The sequence below is a fragment of the Onychostoma macrolepis genome, chromosome 04, assembly GCF_012432095.1.
Source record: "Onychostoma macrolepis isolate SWU-2019 chromosome 04, ASM1243209v1, whole genome shotgun sequence".
NCBI classification, from domain to species: Eukaryota; Metazoa; Chordata; class Actinopteri; order Cypriniformes; family Cyprinidae; genus Onychostoma; species Onychostoma macrolepis.
Genome location: NC_081158.1, coordinates 5,164,443 through 5,182,378, shown reverse-complemented (window position 1 = coordinate 5,182,378; position 17,936 = coordinate 5,164,443). Strand labels below are relative to the sequence as shown.

General features: G+C 39.7%; 1 protein-coding gene across 2 annotated transcripts in view; it reads right to left on the bottom strand.

Moving 5' to 3' along the window:
- LOC131538360 (NLR family CARD domain-containing protein 3-like) overlaps positions 1-17,209 on the bottom strand; it is a 63,114-nt gene extending 45,905 nt beyond the window's left edge. For both annotated transcript variants that reach the window (XM_058772193.1, XM_058772194.1), the window contains exons 1-5: positions 17,068-17,209; positions 16,518-16,599; positions 16,241-16,339; positions 15,601-15,714; positions 13,742-15,526 (exon numbers count right to left, since the gene is read on the bottom strand). In XM_058772193.1, coding sequence (XP_058628176.1) covers positions 13,742-15,526; positions 15,601-15,714; positions 16,241-16,339; positions 16,518-16,567 — 2,048 coding nt within the window. In that variant the 5' untranslated portion in view covers positions 16,568-16,599; positions 17,068-17,209. The remainder of the gene's footprint in view (positions 1-13,741; positions 15,527-15,600; positions 15,715-16,240; positions 16,340-16,517; positions 16,600-17,067) is intronic.
- Positions 17,210-17,936: the final 727 nt, after the last annotated feature.

The window sequence follows — 17,936 nt, the reverse complement described above, 5'->3', positions numbered from 1 at the left end:
TGCCTCGGCCACGGGCTGGGGGGCCACGTACAATGGGCATGCAGTGTAGGGTCTGTGGACGGGACCTCAACTGCATTGGCACATCAACTGCCTCGAGTTGCTAGCAGTACGTCTTGTGCTGGGCCGCCTCAAAGGGCTGCTACGTGGCAAGCACAATACTGCGACCGTTGCGTACATCAACCGCCAGGGTGGTCTACGCTCCCGCCACATGTGGCAAATCCTCCTCTGGAGTCAGAAGCATCTGAGGTTGCTTCGGGCCATTCACATCCCTGGCGTGCTCAATCTTGCAGCCGACAAGCTTTCACGACGAGCTGTGCTTCCGGGAGAGTGGCAACTCCATCCCCAGGTGGTCCAGTTGATTTGGGGTCTCTTCGGAGCCGCACAGGTAGACCTGTTTGCCTCTCCAGACTCGACCCATTTCCAGCTGTTTTATTCCCTGACCGAGGGCACTCTTGGCACGGATGCACTGGCGCACAGCTGGCCCCAGGGCCTTCGCATGCGTTTCCCCCAGTGAGCCTTCTCGCAGAGAGCCTGTGCAAAGTCAGGAAGGACGAGGAGCAGGTCCTGTTAGTTGTGCCATACTGGCCCAGCCGGACTTGGTTCTTGGAACTCACACTTCTCGCGACAGCCCCTCCCCTCCCATTCCTCTGAGGAAGGACCTGCTTTGGCACCCGTGTCCAGATCTCTGGAAGCTTCACGTGTGGTCCCTGGACAGGACGCGGAGGTTCTAGGTGTGGGATTACAAATTTATTTAAATGTTTAATTTAGATCCCTATGTAATAGTGTACAAACTGAAGAAGTTATATACATTGTATTTAGCATTTATGGTGAAGATGATGACATCAGATGAACGATTCAAGAGGTCCCTGCCAGTTCCTGTTCTCTTATTGTAAGTGAAATGAGCCAGACGACGGAGACTCTTGCCTTTTGTTTGTAATTGCTCTTGCTGCCCCTGCCCCCGTCTTTGGGCAGTTAGGCTGATTAGATTAGGAGTCGTTAAATGGGGCAGTATGCTATACCTGAATACTTCATTTGCATGTCTTAAGGTTGTCACCCAGGTGCTTGGGTTCCATTCCTAAGCACTGCCCCCTAAATGTATATAAACTACAATGTATCACTGCTTTAGTTAGACTTGGATGACTACAGCGACGCGCAGCGAGTTCTCAATAAAGAGTAACTTCTGTATGAAAGATATCCCAACGTCTCCTGGTCTCTGCTTCGTAGAAGATAAAAGTTCACAACATAGGTGACCTACCCCAATCAGTGGTAGACACCATCACTTCCGCTAGAGCCCCCTCTACAAGGCGTCTCTATGCTCTGAAGTGGAACCTGTTCGTTGATTGGTGTTCTTCCCACCGGGAAGACCCCCGAAGATGTCCGGTCAGAGTCGTGCTTTCCTTCCTGCAAGAGGGGTTGGAACGAAGGCTGTCTCCCTCCACCCTGAAAGTGTATGTTTCCGCAATTGCCGCAGTCATGATGCAGTTGATGGTAAGTCTCTTGGTAAGCATGACCTGGTCGTCAGGTTCCTTAGAGGGGTGAGGAGGTTGAACCCTACCTCGATACCCTCTTGGGACCTGTCTCTGGTGCTCACGCCACTGCAGAGACCTCCTTTTGAACCATTGCAGTCAGCTGAGTTGAAAATTCTGTCATTAATAGGAAGTGACATCATATAACTCTTCTGAAGAACATTGTGAGCAGACATAGGCAAGTTACCACCTTTTTTTATAACTATAACTTATTAATATTGTGATATTGTGAATGTCAAGCTTAACAACTCAACCCCGTTACATCAAATAAAGATAGAAAACTATTACTTGTGAAAATTATCTTTGTTATTTTAACAATATACATGATTTCTTAATATCATGCATACTATGTGCTCTCCAGTTATTCACTACATTTAGGGCAGGGCCCGTTTTGAGCAAAAATAAATAAATCACAACCCCGTCACACTCAACCCCGTTACTTATTTGATCATAACGGGGTTTTGAGATTGTGATGGGGTTGTGTTTTTGCACATTTACTAATGCATTATTAAAATCACAAGTTGTGATTGTTAACATTAGTTAATGCACTGTGAACTAACATGAACAAACAATGAATGACTGTTTTTTAATAACTAATATAAACAAAGATTAATAAATTGTGTAATAAATGTATTGTTCATTGCTCATTCATGTTAGTTAATTCATTAACTAATACTAACAAATGACACCTTATCGTAATGTTTTAACAAAACAATGAGTGGGGCAGGGCAATGTCTATGGCAACATATAAAACTGTAAAATGACTGTAAAACAGTATGATTTACAGTTCGGATACAGGTTTTCACAAAATGTTTTATAAAATTTGCATTTAAGCTTTTAAACCATTTTTTAAGAAAATGGATGACTCAAAAGTATCACTTATTAATTTAAACAATTATTATCAATCAATTTTTATATTAATTAAATAACATATAAATATATTTTGCTGTCTTAATTGTTTATATTTTTAGAAGGCACACTCGTTTCTTGTTGATTCACTGGTTCACATTTACAACTGTGTATTTGCAGCGAAAAAACATGGGTTGATTTTCACATTGCTCTGTATTGTGAAGCATCAGACTGAGTTAGATCCATTTGCAGCTTTTTATTAGAATGGTCAAACAGGCAGTGTCAAATACCAGCAAACAGAGCAATGAGGGCAAGGCAGAGACAGAGTCGAAAGTCAGGCAGTAAAGGTGCAGATGTGATGTGCAGTCAGTCCCAGGTAAGAGGCATGATGGAAGTTTGAGTTCAACTGGAATTGACTAATGTTCGGAAGACGGAACCCTGAATAACTATAGCAGATGTCGCTGTTTTAATGTCATAAATGTTTTTTTTTTTTATTATTATTGTTGTTAGCATAACTGTTGCAAATATACATATATTATATATTTTAAAAGTTTTTTAAATATTCTATATAAAATAATATATATAAAACGTTTTAAAATTTATTTTTTAATGCTTTTTGAATCTGCTGACGGACAACATGCTGCGTTGTCACGGGAACCTCCCAGCTGAAGATAATGAGGAAATTATGCTCCCTTTGCCAAGTGCATTTCAGACGACTAAATAATGGTTCGCACGTGCCCTGTTCACTCCAAAGCCCCTACTCCAAGGGGATAGAGGCAGGGCTTAATTTTAGCCGGAACAAGCCGGATCCGGCACCTCATTTTGTCAGATCCCCCTCCTCACGCACCAATATGAAAGACGTTTGTTCTGACCTATAGTGTGCATATATGAAAAATCCTCTATAATGACCGCGCTTGCGGCACATCTACATTTGAAATAAAGAACCTGAGCGCGCAAAAGACGCGATATGGGAACTTCTCTGCTCTCACAAGACATGCAAGGATCCAATAGCCTATACGCATGCGTTCTTTCTCAACTGTTCACATTTACTTAAGAAAAAACCTGGATATTCGCCCGGACGAACATTTTTGCGTAATTTTGTGTGTATTTGGCCACTTAGGCTCAACAACAAACTATGAAAAATAACTCAATATGATACTCGCTATAGGCGGCTTTGGATGTAACTGTGAGCGCTCAGCCTTGATAGCACCTCTGGAGCGTGCGAGTACCGATTAGCTTAAAAAGACGTGCATTTTTGTGACGATGCAACAATGACCCGGTTAAGCAAGTGACAATTCTGTCAACTGTCCCGAAATGCGAGTGAAAGTCTTGGATCAGCGACAGCGTGCAGCAGCTCGTTGTATTGCAGACGAGATGCGCTGATGTCGCTTTGAGAGAGTGAAAGAGAGAAGACGCGGTCCAGCTGAATCAAATGACTGATTTAATCTGCTAGTTTGTGTGGATGTATTTACTCATATAACCTACTTGCTATATTGAATAAATGTTTGCAGGAATTTCCCTCATTATAAACTTGAAAGCTGCGGGGATAAGTAAAACTGTGTGATACACACAATCCCCCACGAAATTCTGGACAGGATTAATTATAACTCTATTACAGAGATTTGTGAAATAAAATTATTTTTCTTTTTTCCCCCAGGCCTGGAAATTGCTGTGTTACAGCCCTGCCCTTTTCTTTCATTTGTTTTTTTGTTGTGAGCTTGCAGGAACAGAGGCTCCTCCCTGATGGGCGGGACTCTAGAGCTGATCATGGGCCACACCTGTGACTATTTAAGAGGCTCATGGATTCTGGCTCGTTCTCTCATTTTTATTTTGTGTTCTTGTTTGAAGAGTGGGTTCTTGAGATTGTGTGTTCCCATATTTTTCCACAAGCTCCACAAACCCCATTTCCAACAGTTATTTGATTTGTTGTTCTTTTTAGATTATTCTTTATTATCTTGATCCTAGACATCATTTGTTAAATTTAAATAAACTTATATTCTTTTTGTTGAAACTAATTCTGTGAAGTGTCCTCTTTATGTTGTGACTTTGAGCCGGGTCGTAACATAAATTGGAGCCTCGTCCGGGATCAAATTCTGGTTTGGAGTTGGGGTTTTATTACTTGTTTTTCAAGTTATTTTGTGAGCGGAGTGTGGAAAAGGTTCACAGTTGTTGGATTATTGGAGGACTCCGGTTAGGTAGAGTGGTCCAGCTGGGTTGCTAGTCAGTCCTTCCAACGGAGCACTGTTTGTTTTGTTAGTTTGTTTTGTTAGTTTGTTATTTTTGAAGGTATCCTGGGTGGAGATTTAATCTCTGTTGGGGGTACGCTATTCAGGGCCTGGTTTTACCAGGTAACATGAAGTTTAGCGTTTAAAGTAGCCCCGAGCCTGGTAAGCCTTTGAAGATTAGAGAGGTTTTTTTTTTTTTTGTAGTGTTTACCGGAGTTGTTCTCTAATATGTCCATGTTAATTGGTGTATTTAGAACCAATGTTTAGTGTGGGAACTTTTGAAATATTTATTTTATTGGTTTGTTTGAGAGAGCATTTTCTCATCCCCACTTTCTTCAAGTTGGTGAGTAATTTTACACCAGTAATTAAAGTAGGTGGCATGTTAAAATATTAAGTAACATGCAGTTTTGAGGTAGCATGTTGTTGTTGAATATTGTCAGCAGTTCAGAAGTGACTGTGTGACTTATGAAGTGGTCTCTTTTTGTAAGAGTACTGCTGTGTGTTGTTAGCATGTTACCCGTAGAGAGGGCTTTGTTAAGCCTTTTGAATTGGTTCTCCATGGAGGAGACTGGGTGAATGTTTGACTTGTTAACTGGTGTAGATTTAACTACCATGAAGTAGCTTTGTGGAAATGGAGTTGGATATGTTAAATCCTTTTTTGTGGAGTATATTTGAAAGGATATTGTGGTGATTTGTGTGAACTCCTAAAGTAGCTACTGGGTTTAAAGGTTAGTTTAGCCATGGCTTCCAATGTGGAAGAATTTGTGAACGAACCTTCTGAGGAAGTGCTTGAAAAGTGCACTAAGGAGCAGCTGTTGCTGGTTGCTGCTCATTATAATATAGAGCTCACTAGTTGTGACAAAAAACTTAAAGAGTCTGTATTAAAGAGTTTAAAGGGTGCTCTGGAGGAGAAAGGAGTTCTTTGTACTAAGTCAGGAGAGTTAAGTGTTGATGTTGACATTGAAGTAAAGCTAAAGGAGATGGTGTTACGAGAGAAACAGTTAGATTTGGAAGCAGTGAAGTGTAACCTAGAACGTGAAAGAATAGTTTTAAAGGAAAAAGTTGCAAAAAGAACTTGAAATGAAGAGAATGGAAGGACAGGAAAAGGAAAGTGAGCGTGCTTTTGTTCTTCGGAAGATGGAATTAGAGCGTCAGCAACCTATATCACCTGTAGTGGTTTCTGCTGAGCTCTCTCAAAGGGAAGAACAAGTGTTTGACATTGGTAAACACATTAAAATGGTTCCCCCTTTTTCTGAAAAAGAGGTAGAGAAATATTTCTCCCATTTTGAGAGAGTTGTTACCTCACTCAAGTGGCCCAGGGATGTCTGGACACTTCTTTTACAATGTGTGCTAACAGGTAAGGCTCAAGAGGTTTATTCAGCACTTAGTTTAGAACATAGTGCGGTGTATGATACAGTTAAAACTTCTATTCTTCATGCTTATGAGCTAGTGCCTGAAGCATATCGTCAATGTTTTCGAAATTACAGCAAAGGTGATAAGCAGACCTTTGTAGAGTTTGCTCGAGAAAAGGAGTACATGTTTGATAGGTGGTGTACTTCTAAGCAAGTTCGAAACTAAAGAACAGCTCAGGGACGTGATTCTCTTGGAGGAGTTCAAAAATTGTGTCCCAGAGGTTCTGGCTACTTACTTGAATGAACAGAAGGTTACTAGGTTGTTTGATGCAGCTGTTATGGCTGATGAGTTTGCTTTAACTCATAAAGGGTTATATGGAAACCGTGACCCAAGAAGAAATTATCAGGGTCGTAGTAAATCTGTTGTGACAGGATCTGACTCCGTTCAAACTTCACCTAGTAAGCTTAATGCTGTTTCTGCTAAAGCGAATATCATCTGTTTTTATTGTAAGAAGCCAGGGCATAAGATATCAGAGTGTTTTGTTCTTAGTAAAAAAGCGAAATTTACCAAGCCAGTTGGATTGACGGCTGCAAATCATTTTCCTGTAGAGAAACGTGTTGAGAGCTTGGAGTTTCCATCTTTGAAGTTTGGAAACATGGGAGGTAGTGATTGTTTAGCAGATTATGCTCCTTTTCTTACAACTGGAGTTGTGTCTATACCAGGGCAAGACAGCGGTGTTCCTGTTAGTATTCTTAGAGACACGGGAGCCTCGCAGTCGCTACTACTTGAGGGAACTTTACCTTTCTCTGACGAAACTGCTACAGGAGCTCAAGTGCTGGTGAGAGGAGTTGAAATGGGTTGTGCCGTTGTTCCTCTACATAGCGTTGAGATAAAATCACCTTTAGTGTCTGGTCAGGTAGTGGTAGTGGTAGGGGTGTGACCCTGTTTGCCAATTGAAGGGGTTTCCTTCATTTTGGGCAATGATTTGGCCGGTGTCAAAGTCACACCTGATCCTCAAGTTATTGAGGTGCCTGGGATAAGTGGGAGCTATGATCTGGCTCAGTCTTTTCCTGATGTTTTCCCAGTATGTGCTGTGACTCGTGCTATGTCTAAACAGTCTAAACAGTCTTTTAATGTCACAGATGAAAAAGGTACGGATTTTAATTTTAATCTTGCTGATACCTTTCTGAGAGAGTCTGATGGGAAGGATGGAGTTAAAGATGTGCCTGTTAAGTCTCAAATAGAGACCGGCAAGGAAGAGCTAGAAACATCTTATGAGAATCCTCCTAAAGAATCCTTAATTACCAGAGATCAACTTATTTTAGAGCAAGGTAAAGACTCTTCTCTATCTTCTCTGTTTGGGGAAGTCAGCACTGAACAAGAGGTAAATGAGCTGTCATCTGGATATTTTCAGAAGGGTGGTGTCCTAATGCGCAAATGGCGCCCGCAATCTTTATCTAAACAAGATGAGTGGAGTAATGTTTTTCAAATTGTGGTACCTCAGGCTTTCCGTAAAGAAATTCTCAAGTTGGCACATGATTGTAGCATGGCAGGGCATTTCGGTGTGAATAAGACCTATAATCGTATATTGCAGAATTTCTATTGGCCTGGTTTAAAAAAAAGATGTAGTAGCTTATTGTAGGACCTGTCATGTTTGCCAGTTAGCTGGTAAACCAGACTATACCAGTTGCTCCTTTACATCCGATTCCAGCTTTTGAGGAGCCCTTTGCTAGAGTTTTAGTAGATTGTGTTGGTCCCTTACCTAAAACCAAACGTGGTAACCAATATTTATTGACTGTTATGTGCTCTTCTACTCTCTTTCCAGAGGCCATTCCTTTAAGGAAGATAACAGCTCCTGTGGTAGTGCAGGCCTTGCTGAAGTTTTTTTTCAATGTTCGGGCTTCCCAAAACGGTTCAGTCCGATCAAGGAACCAATTTTATGTCTAGGACCTTTAAGCAGGTGCTGGATCAGTTAGGAATTTCGCATTGCCATTCTAGTGCTTACCATCCGGAGTCCCAAGGGGCTCTTGAGAGGTTTCATCAAACCTTGAAAGCAATGTTAACTCTCTGGGGTCGGCTGTCTCGCCGGCGAGACAAACTCGTTTTTTTTAAGATCAGTGCAAAAGAAACTAAAAATACTCTGTTGATTTTGGTCACACAAATAAGTGTTATACATCAATCGAAACTGTTAAGTGTCTACTTTTTTTTGGGTACACTCACAATAACAACACAACTTTGTGCTTTTGGAAAAATAATAAAACAAACAGGGTGCGCTCTCTGTCTTCTCCGTCTCCGCGAACTGTTTTTAGAAACGCGTCACTAAAATGAACTGTAACTCAGCGAATACTCAGCACACAGACATGAGGGTTATATCTATAGAAAGCTTGAAGTGTATACTTTGAAATGAAGCAAGTCTTATCGAAAACAAACATTCTGTGATGAAGTAATCTGTATGAAATCAAGACCATGTTCAATCTGTCCTGTCTGACTCATCTCTAATGTGACCCCGCCCCAGCGCGGCTCGCGCTGTTCATATGTAAATAGCCACGTGGTAAGTGCGCGCATGCAAACGCCCAACAACACAAACAAAGAGGAGGTCCTTCATCGCGGCTACTGTTCGTTTCTGGATGAAGACGCGCCGAGTAAAAGCAGGATTTCCCTCGAAAGAAGAACACGATTTCATCCAGAAGAGGAGAGCAATCTGATGAGTAAGTAATGTTTCTTTTTTTTTTTGCATTAGTTAATGTTTTATTGTGACATAAACTTAAACACATTTTACTAGTTGGGTTTTTCCCAAACGACAACATGATGAATGCTGCGCGTCTAAGAATGTTTAGTACATGTTTATTATTACTACTCCGTTCACAAATATATTTTAATAGCGTGCACAATAATTAGTTTCTCAGATATAAAATATCATTTTTTATAATACAAAGTACATCCTTTTATTGTACAAAGCATGCTTGAGTCTGTGGCTACGTAATCATATCATAGACTACTATAAAATAATTCATACTAGACTATATGACTACAAAATCATAGTTGGGTTTTTCCCAAACTATAATTCCTGACTACAGTGTTTGAAGTAGTGTAAAACATTTTGAATATGATAGGCAATTCATTGTATTTAAATTTCTTACAGCGCGATGATGTTTTCATGCTCTATATAAAACAATAAAAGTAATATGAGAGACTCGTAGCATTCATCATGTTACAGTGTACAAAGTATGTTTAGTACATGTTTATTATTAATAGCCTACTCTGTTCAGAAATAGATTTTAATAAAATGCTAAACAATAATAATTAGTTCCTCAGATATAAGATTTCTTTCTCTTTTTTTTTTTTATGATAGTACAAAGCATGTGTGAGTCTATGGCTACAAAACATATATATATATATATATATATATATATATATATATATATATATATATACAGATGTTCCTGATATTAACATGCTCGCAAATGTTTTTGTTTGTATTTTATTGAATCAGATACCAGCACCAGATGAATCCTGATGTCTCTTCAAACTGTTTTCCTCTGAGAGTGCTGTACCAACATCAGATGTTCAACTACACTGATATTCTATGTTAAAACAAGCTCCTTCTCTACTGATTGTTTTTTTTTTCTTCTTGAATCCATGGAAAGAAGTAGAAACACTTAAATAAAACGCATAAATATCAGGTATGATTTACTTGTTTCACTTGTTGAACAGAATCTGTTGCAGGAATGACTCAAAGTCTGTTCACATCTCTGTGGTTAGATTAGTGTGCACAATAATGTGTCTTTGACCTTCATTATGTATGTTTTGATTATACTGTGTTGTAAATAAAATACAAATAATTAAAAAAACCCTTTTTTTCAATCTCCTCACATTCTCTCTTACCTGCCTCACAGTCACACTGATGGGCCATTAGGGGCCCATAGGGGAGGGCCCTTTGTCTCTCAGGTGAAAATCACTTAATATTCATGGCCATTGCCACTCCCTCGCATATAGACCCTCAATCACAAAACATGTCTTGAAAATTTTAAATCAATATATTGTTTTCTGTGAATGAGTAAGCAGAATGATTTTCACATGATTTTGAAGTAAATATTCTAGCCTACAAGACTGATTACTCAAAAGTCTTATTCACAACTATTTAGTGTGGGTTTTAAGGCCTTATTTCAGCTACATTTTTTCCCAAAACTTACTAACCACGCATATTTTTTTTCTAAAAAATGCAAACATGCACATCCATCTTGGTCACATATTATTGTAGCACAGTTTGTGCCAAATACAAAAAAAATTACATGTTGGTCAATAGTATGTTTTAAGTAGCTGAAATAAGCACAAATATCAGGGCATGTCAAAACATCTCAAGGGCCCCAAAATGACCTCAGACCCCAGAGGGTTAAAAACCTACTGTCTTGAGTTTCAGAGGGACTGGGACGGAGTACATCTCATGCTTTTTGCAGCCAGGGAAGCTGTGCAGGATTCGTTGGGGTTTAGTCCTGCTCAATTGGTCTTTGGACATAACGTTCGTGGTCCTTTGAAACCGTTGAAGGAAAAGTGGCTGGCTGCAGCAACAGACTCTTCCAATTTATTGGATTATGTTAGCCATTTTCGGTATCGGCTTAGTAAAGTCTGTGAAATTGCTCGTTTTAATCTTGCTGGCTCACAGAAAAAGATGAAGGCCTGGTATGATCAGCGGGCTAAAAGGCGATCTTTTGCAGTGGGAGATCAAGTTTTAGCTTTGCTTCCTGTCCATGGTGCTTCGTTGCAGGCACATTTTTCAGGCCCTTACACGGTAGAACGTAAGGTGGGCAATCTTGACTGTTATTTCTACACCAGGTAGACGTAAACCAAGTCGTTTGTGTCATATCAACATGTTAAAGAAATACTTTGTCCAAACCTTCAGATCTTTCCTCTCTCACAATGTAACAAGTGTTAACTTGTGTTCCAGCTCTTTTGGAGGATGTTAGTGAAGTGGTGGTTCCTGCACCTCGACTGAACAACTCCGTAATTCTTCTCGATCTTGAGGCTCACCTTTCTTATTTACCTCAAGTTGAAAGGTCTGCCCTTGTAGAGCTAATTAGCTCTTATGTACCCCTGTTTCCAGATGTGCCCAGCCAAACTAAACTTGTTGTCCATGATATTGATGTTTCAGGTGCTGCTCCAGTGAAACAACATCCGTATCGGGTTAGTCCTGAGAAGCGTGCACTTTTGAGGAAAGAAGTGGACTACATGATTGAACATGGTATTGCAGTACCAAGCCAAAGTGCCTGGAGTTGTCCATGCATTTTGGTGCCCAAGTCTGATGGGTCTATGAGGTTCTGTACAGATTTTCGTAAGGGTAATGCTTTAACTAAAGTAGATTCTTAGTCAATGCAGTCATCCAATCTGGGCAAAGGATGTGTAGGACCTGCCAGATACGTAACCAAGTTAGATCTTTTGAAAGGTTACTGGCAGGTTCCTCTTTCTGACAGAGCCAAAGAGATCTCAGCCTTCGTGACCCCAGATGGGTTATGGGAATATCGGGTTATGGCTTTTGGGATGCAAAATGCTGCGTCTACCTTTCAGAGGTTAGTTAATAAAGTGATATCTGGATTAGATAATTGAGAAGCATATCTGGATGATATTGTAGTGTACAGTCCAGACTGGAGTAGTCATGTAGTTCAGCTTACAGCCCTTTTGGATGGTTTGCTGGCTGCTAACCTAACCGTTAACCTAGCCAAGTGTGAGTTTGCCAAGGGGCAGGAGCCGTTCTTTTGCAGGATGATGTGCAAGGTGTTGAACATCCAGTCTGCTGCTTTTCTAAAAAGTTTAATTCTCATCAAATAAACTATTCCGTTATTGAAAAGGAGGCTTTGGCATTGATTTTGGCAATTCAGCACTTTGAGGTATATTTGAGTAGGGGTAACCCGATAATAGTGATGACTGATCATAATCCTTTAGTCTTTTTGCATCGGAGTTGCAACACTAACCAGCGCTTGATGAGATGCAGTTTATTTCTGCAGTCTTATCCTCATCACATTAAAGGAAAGGAGAACGTTTTGGCAGATGCACTGTCTCGTGTGTAATATCATGTTATGCTCCGGTACCATTTTCAACCATTTGAACTAATTTAAATAGTTCTTAATTGGGTGTTCTTTCATAAACATCGTACTTTGGGAGGTGTCAATCTTCATGTACAAGAAGATATGCATGTTTATGTATATATTAACTTGTTTATTTGTTTTGAAGGTGAGGTGGTTTAAATAATCAATTATTTAACAAAATAAAAATTAATGTTTTGTGGGTGGAGGTGTTACAGCCCTGCCCTTTTCTTTCATTTGTTTTTTTGTTGTGAGCTTGCAGGAACAGAGGCTCCTCCCTGATGGGCGGGACTCTAGAACTGATCATGGGCCACACCTGTGACTATTTAAGAGGCTCATGGATTCTGGCTCGCTCTCTCATTTTTATTTTGTGTTCTTGTTTGAAGAGTGGGTTCTTGAGATTGTGTGTTCCCATATTTTTCCACAAGCTCCACAAACCCCATTTCCAACAGTTATTTGATTTGTTGTTCTTTTTAGATTATTCTTTATTATCTTGACCCTAGACATCATTTGTTAAATTTAAATAAACTTATTCTTTTTGTTGAAACTAATTCTGTGAAGTGTCCTCTTTATGTTGTGACTTTGAGATGGGTCGTAACATGCTGTTTTAAAATTTCACGGCTTTTTCAGGTTTTTCATGTACGAACCCTAATAAAAGCAACTGATGCACGCTGTTAATCACTTAAACTGGCCCACCACTGTGATCGTCTGAATGCTCCGTTACTTCTCCCTCCTCTAATCACATGCCTCCATGTTTCCGGGACCTCGAAATTTACAAATTAAGCACTGGATAGAGATGATCATTTCCATTTGGAACTTGCCCGTGAACCGTTTGATATACGATACGCATACCGTTACACCCTATGAATAACACATAGACTGTTTCTCAATACCAAATACTATTACTAAATACTATTATTTATATAAAATATTGTTTACTGAGTGTTTTGACACAGCATTAAATAATTCGTTGCTCTCAGCTCTGGAACAAATAATAGATTAATGAGACCAAAGACCGCCCGTTAGATTTACCCAAGAAGAAATATATCTCATATTTAACCACTATAGAAACATCAGAGCCAGCGGAAAATTGCAGAAGATCTGGCTGAAGGTAAGGCTGCTCTCAGTGGGTTCATGAGTGCTGAATGGCCCCTAATGCCCTGGAGCTCACATCTCTGAAAACACTGAAGCAAGCTCTCAGCCAATCAGATTTAAGGACAAGTAACTTTTGTATAATTTCTAATAATTCAACGGCCCATCATCAGTTATTCCTTACATATAGCAACACAACCTTCATCTGTGACACCAAAATAAACTCAATTTATACAGATTAAAGAACATAAATTATGACACCAGCTGTGATTAAAGAAAATAAATGTAAAAATTTAGCAAAATTTTTAACTGTTGTACATACAGTAAAACATTCATATAAACATCATTAGAGGACAAGCAGTCCAAATCTATTAACTGTCAGTTTTGACTCCCCTCACATTCAATCCTTCATCTTCATCTGAGCTCTACAATCATCAGCTCTCTCACACAGACACACAAAAACATTCTCAGCTGGTTTAGTACACCTCTCCTGCTCACTGACAGAAATGTGATTCTGTAAGATTTTCTCTATTTTGTTTCTTTGATAAGAAATTACAAGCTAAAATCATAAATATGATCATGTTTTGAAAGTGCAGTGATTGTTTTCAGTGTCACTTACCGAACTGATCTGGATTCTTTAACCACAGGTAACAGATTCTGAAGAACTTCATCTGCTGTATGTCGTGTTCCAATAAACGGTTTCAGATCAAAAACATCCATCTTCTGCTCTGATGTCAGCAACACATAAACCAGAGCTGACCACTGTGAAGACGAGAGTTTGGCTTTTCTTATTTTTCCAGAGATCAGATAATGTTGGATCTCCTGCATCAGTGAATCATCACCCAGTTCATTCAGACAGTGGAACAGATTGATGGATCTCTCTGGAGAACGATTCTTCCTGATCTTCTGTTTGATGTACTGAACTGTATTCTTTTTGTTGTAGGAGCAGCTTCCAGTCAGTGTCAGTAGTTTTCGTAAGAGAGTCTGATTGGACTCCAGTGAGATACCCAGAAGAAAATGCAGGAAAAGATCCAGATGCCCATTCTTACTCTTTAAGGCATTATTTACAGCTATCTTATGCAGGTGAGATATTGAATTATATTTCTTCCAGTTAAAACTCTTAGGCAACTGTCTTTGTTTGGTTTGGTCAAACACAAATATGTTGTTGATTGTAAAGGAGAGATGTGCATATAGAGCTGCTAGATGTTCCTGAATGCTCAGATGAACAAAGCAGAAGACTTTCCCCTGATACAAGCCCAACTCCTCTCTGAAGATCTGAGTGCACAATCCTGAGTACACTGATGCTTCTCTCACATCAATGCCACACTCTCTCAGGTCTTCCTCATAGAAGATCAGGTTTCCTTTCACAAGCTGCTGGAAAGCCAGCTTCCCCAGTTTGAGGATCATGTCTTCATCTGTCACCTTCTTCTCATAGTCCTTCTCATGTTTGATGTTGGTCTGAAGGATCAGGAAGTGTGTGTACATTTGAGTGAGAGTCTTGGGAATCTTTTCTTTCCTTGATTTCCGCAGCATCTTCTCTAAAACAGTGGCTGAGATCCAGCAGAACACTGGGATGTGGCACATGATGTAGAGGCTTCTTGAGGACTTCAGGTGTGAGATGATTATATTGGCCAGACTCTGATCACTGATTCTCTTCCTGAAGTATTCCTCCTTCTGTGGCTCATTGAAGCCTCGTACCTCTGTCACTCGATGGACACACTCAGAGGGGACGAGTTCAGCTGCTGCTGGTCTGGAGGTGATCCAGATGAGAGCAGAGGGAAGCAGATTCCCCACAATCAGGTTCATCAGCAGCACATCCACTGAGGCTGATTCAGATATATTACACAGTTTCACTTTACTCTTAAAGTTCAGAGACAGACGACACTCATCCAGACCATCAAAGATGAACAACACTTTATATTCATAACTGGATATTTCCATTTCTTTAGTTTCAGGGAAAAACACATGAAGAAGATCTGAAAGGCTGAGTGTTTTGTCCTTCATCAGATTGATTTCTCTGAAAGGCAGTGGAAATATGAGCTGGACGTCCTGATTCTCTTTCCCTTCAGCCCAGTCCAGGATGAACTTCTGCACAGAGACTGTTTTTCCAATGCCAGCGACTCCCTTTGTCAGCACAGTTCTGATGGCTTTGTCTTGTCTAGGTAAAGGTCTAAAAATGTCATTGCATTTGATGGCTGTGTTCTCTGTTGCTGCTCTCCTGGATAGTTTCTCAATCTGTCTCACCTCATGCTCATTACTGATCTCTCCACTCTCACTCTCTGTGATGTAGAGCTCTGTGTAGATCTCATTCAGGAGTGTTGGGTTCCTCTGCGTCGCTGTTCCCTCATACAGACGACCAAACTTCTTCACCAGATTTGATCTAAATGTGCTGAGGACCTCATTGCTGTAAAATAAAAAAGTTAATAAGCACAATGTCTTATGCATTCTGCATCATATGTTCAGATCATATCTGAATACCTGAGACCAGGCCGTGTATCTCTAGTCTTGAAATGTCGTTGCCTAACCGCAGACATGTGACTCTTCACAGACACACAGCTGGACTCTGGTTCTGATCTCTTCTGATGAACTGAGCTAAAACAAAGAGAGATTTAATTTCATCCTTTAAATTACTGTATGTAACAAATCAACTATACATTTATCATTATTAAAAGCACCTTAAATAGCACTTATACCCATTTCATACACTGTGTTTATACAAAAATTGTGAACTGTGACAATATCTGACAATATTAAAAGTCACTGTCACAGTTCAGTTTCTGTTCGCTGTTATTGTATGTTGACACGTGCTGTGTTCAGAATGCCACACTAACTTACTGTTTACTGTCCAGTACACAGTACATACTGCCTACTACGTTTTTAAGAAGAGTGTGTGAAACAGTATACAATAAGCAACAAATAACATTTTAGAGTAGTATGCTACAGTGTTATGATAGTATTACATTTTGAACACATTTCTTAGTGTGTGCCTGTTATTCCCTAATTAAGTTCACCTGTTGTTCATTCAGTTTCTTCATTTACCCGTGTGTATTTAAACCCTGTTGTTTTATTCGAATTCCAACAGTCATGCTATGATCATATTTTTATACAAATGTTATACCTGAGACCACTGTTAAACACTATTGCTCGATCCATAGACCAGTCACTCTTCACAGACACACAGCTGGAGTCTGCTTCTGGTCTCTTTTGATGAACTGAACTGAAACAGAACAGATTTAATACTTTATGATGACAATCATCTTAATATGAAATCTTCAAAAAGTATTTTTTAATGAAAAGCTCCCATGGGGGCTTTATGGTGTTATTGTTTTCAATAGATATTAGCCTGCCATCTCATCTATAACATAATAAATTATTTAATGTGTTACTCAAAGTACCTGAATCCTGGAAAATAATCTTCATCTCCAGATGTTTGTGTTTTACCCATGATGGATCTGATCAGTTTGATCTCCACTGACTCTAGATGGAAGAGACAAACAATCACAACAACTAAGCTAATCAAGCAGCCTTTGTCCGCCATTTTCTGTCAATGTGCGAGACTTTCGATGCATCAGCCGCTACAGTTAATAACTAGAAGAATAACAGTAAATGGGAAAACTATGTGTGCTACAAACCAGTGTGTTTATGCTTATAAAAATGAATTTAATTTGATAAATTACAGAGTGCGATATCAATCAGTATAACAATGTTTTTTTACTGCTAAAAAACTGGAAACAAACACCTTATTATTTTTAATGTAAGAACATACGAGGCTTTCTATTTCAGCTGAATGAGAGCTGAAAAAATACAATATGAGCTGACTTCTCTCAAACACATAAGATTAATCACATGTTAACACAAATGCTGTTTGGAGTTTTGAAGAATCGCAGTCAGCACCAAACACACAATAAACTTTGTTTGCTTTCGGGTGAAAAGTATCATACATACCGATTCACATTCCCATCAAGAAACTACACACAGTTCCTGCCGAAGCATATATAATAAATCTCAATAATGATTTAAAGATACTTTGTATTGTATTCTGTCTGTTTAAAATGTTGACATCAACTCTGCGCATTTACTTTCACTTTTATTTATGACAAGAGTGGCCCCGTTATGGGTTGCCAGATGCCAGGAAAATGTTCCACATCCCAGATGGCACTCTTTGATCACGGAGACGTCTATATGATGTACATGATTGTGAAAGACATATTTTTAAGATGCTTACTCATCTGGAATACATTGCATACAATGTGAAAATTTCATCTTAAAATAATGAAATTCAAAGGCTGCATTATATTTTAAAGTCAAATCAAATGGTTTGTACAAGTTATTTCATCTCATTATTTTAAATCTAGTCTACTGCTGGATTGCACTCTGTACGTTGACATGACTGTAAGCTACTGTATTAGGGTGTACTCACACTAGGCACTGTTGCCTTGAAACGAGCCCAAGCGCGATTGTCCCCACAAGTTGCATCACAAGTCAGATTGTGGATTGATTTCATTCAGAATATTTCATCCAACTACTTCTGCTTGAAGAAACATCACGCCAGCAGGTGAAGCTGGTAAAAAGGGTCTGTGCAGAGGGTCTGGTTCTCGTAGTCTTTGCTGAGGATCTGTGCTGGGGCCATCAATGAGGTCTTCACAGGGATCGGTCATCCAGCTGACATGGTCTCCGCTGACAGTCAGGGATGTGTTGTGGTCGTTCCTGGTACAGGTCCACCGTCTGGTCTGGATACCGATTGGATCAGCTGATTACTGTAACCTAGGGATAAGGGTGAGACAGTATATAAGCCACTAATATAATACTGATAT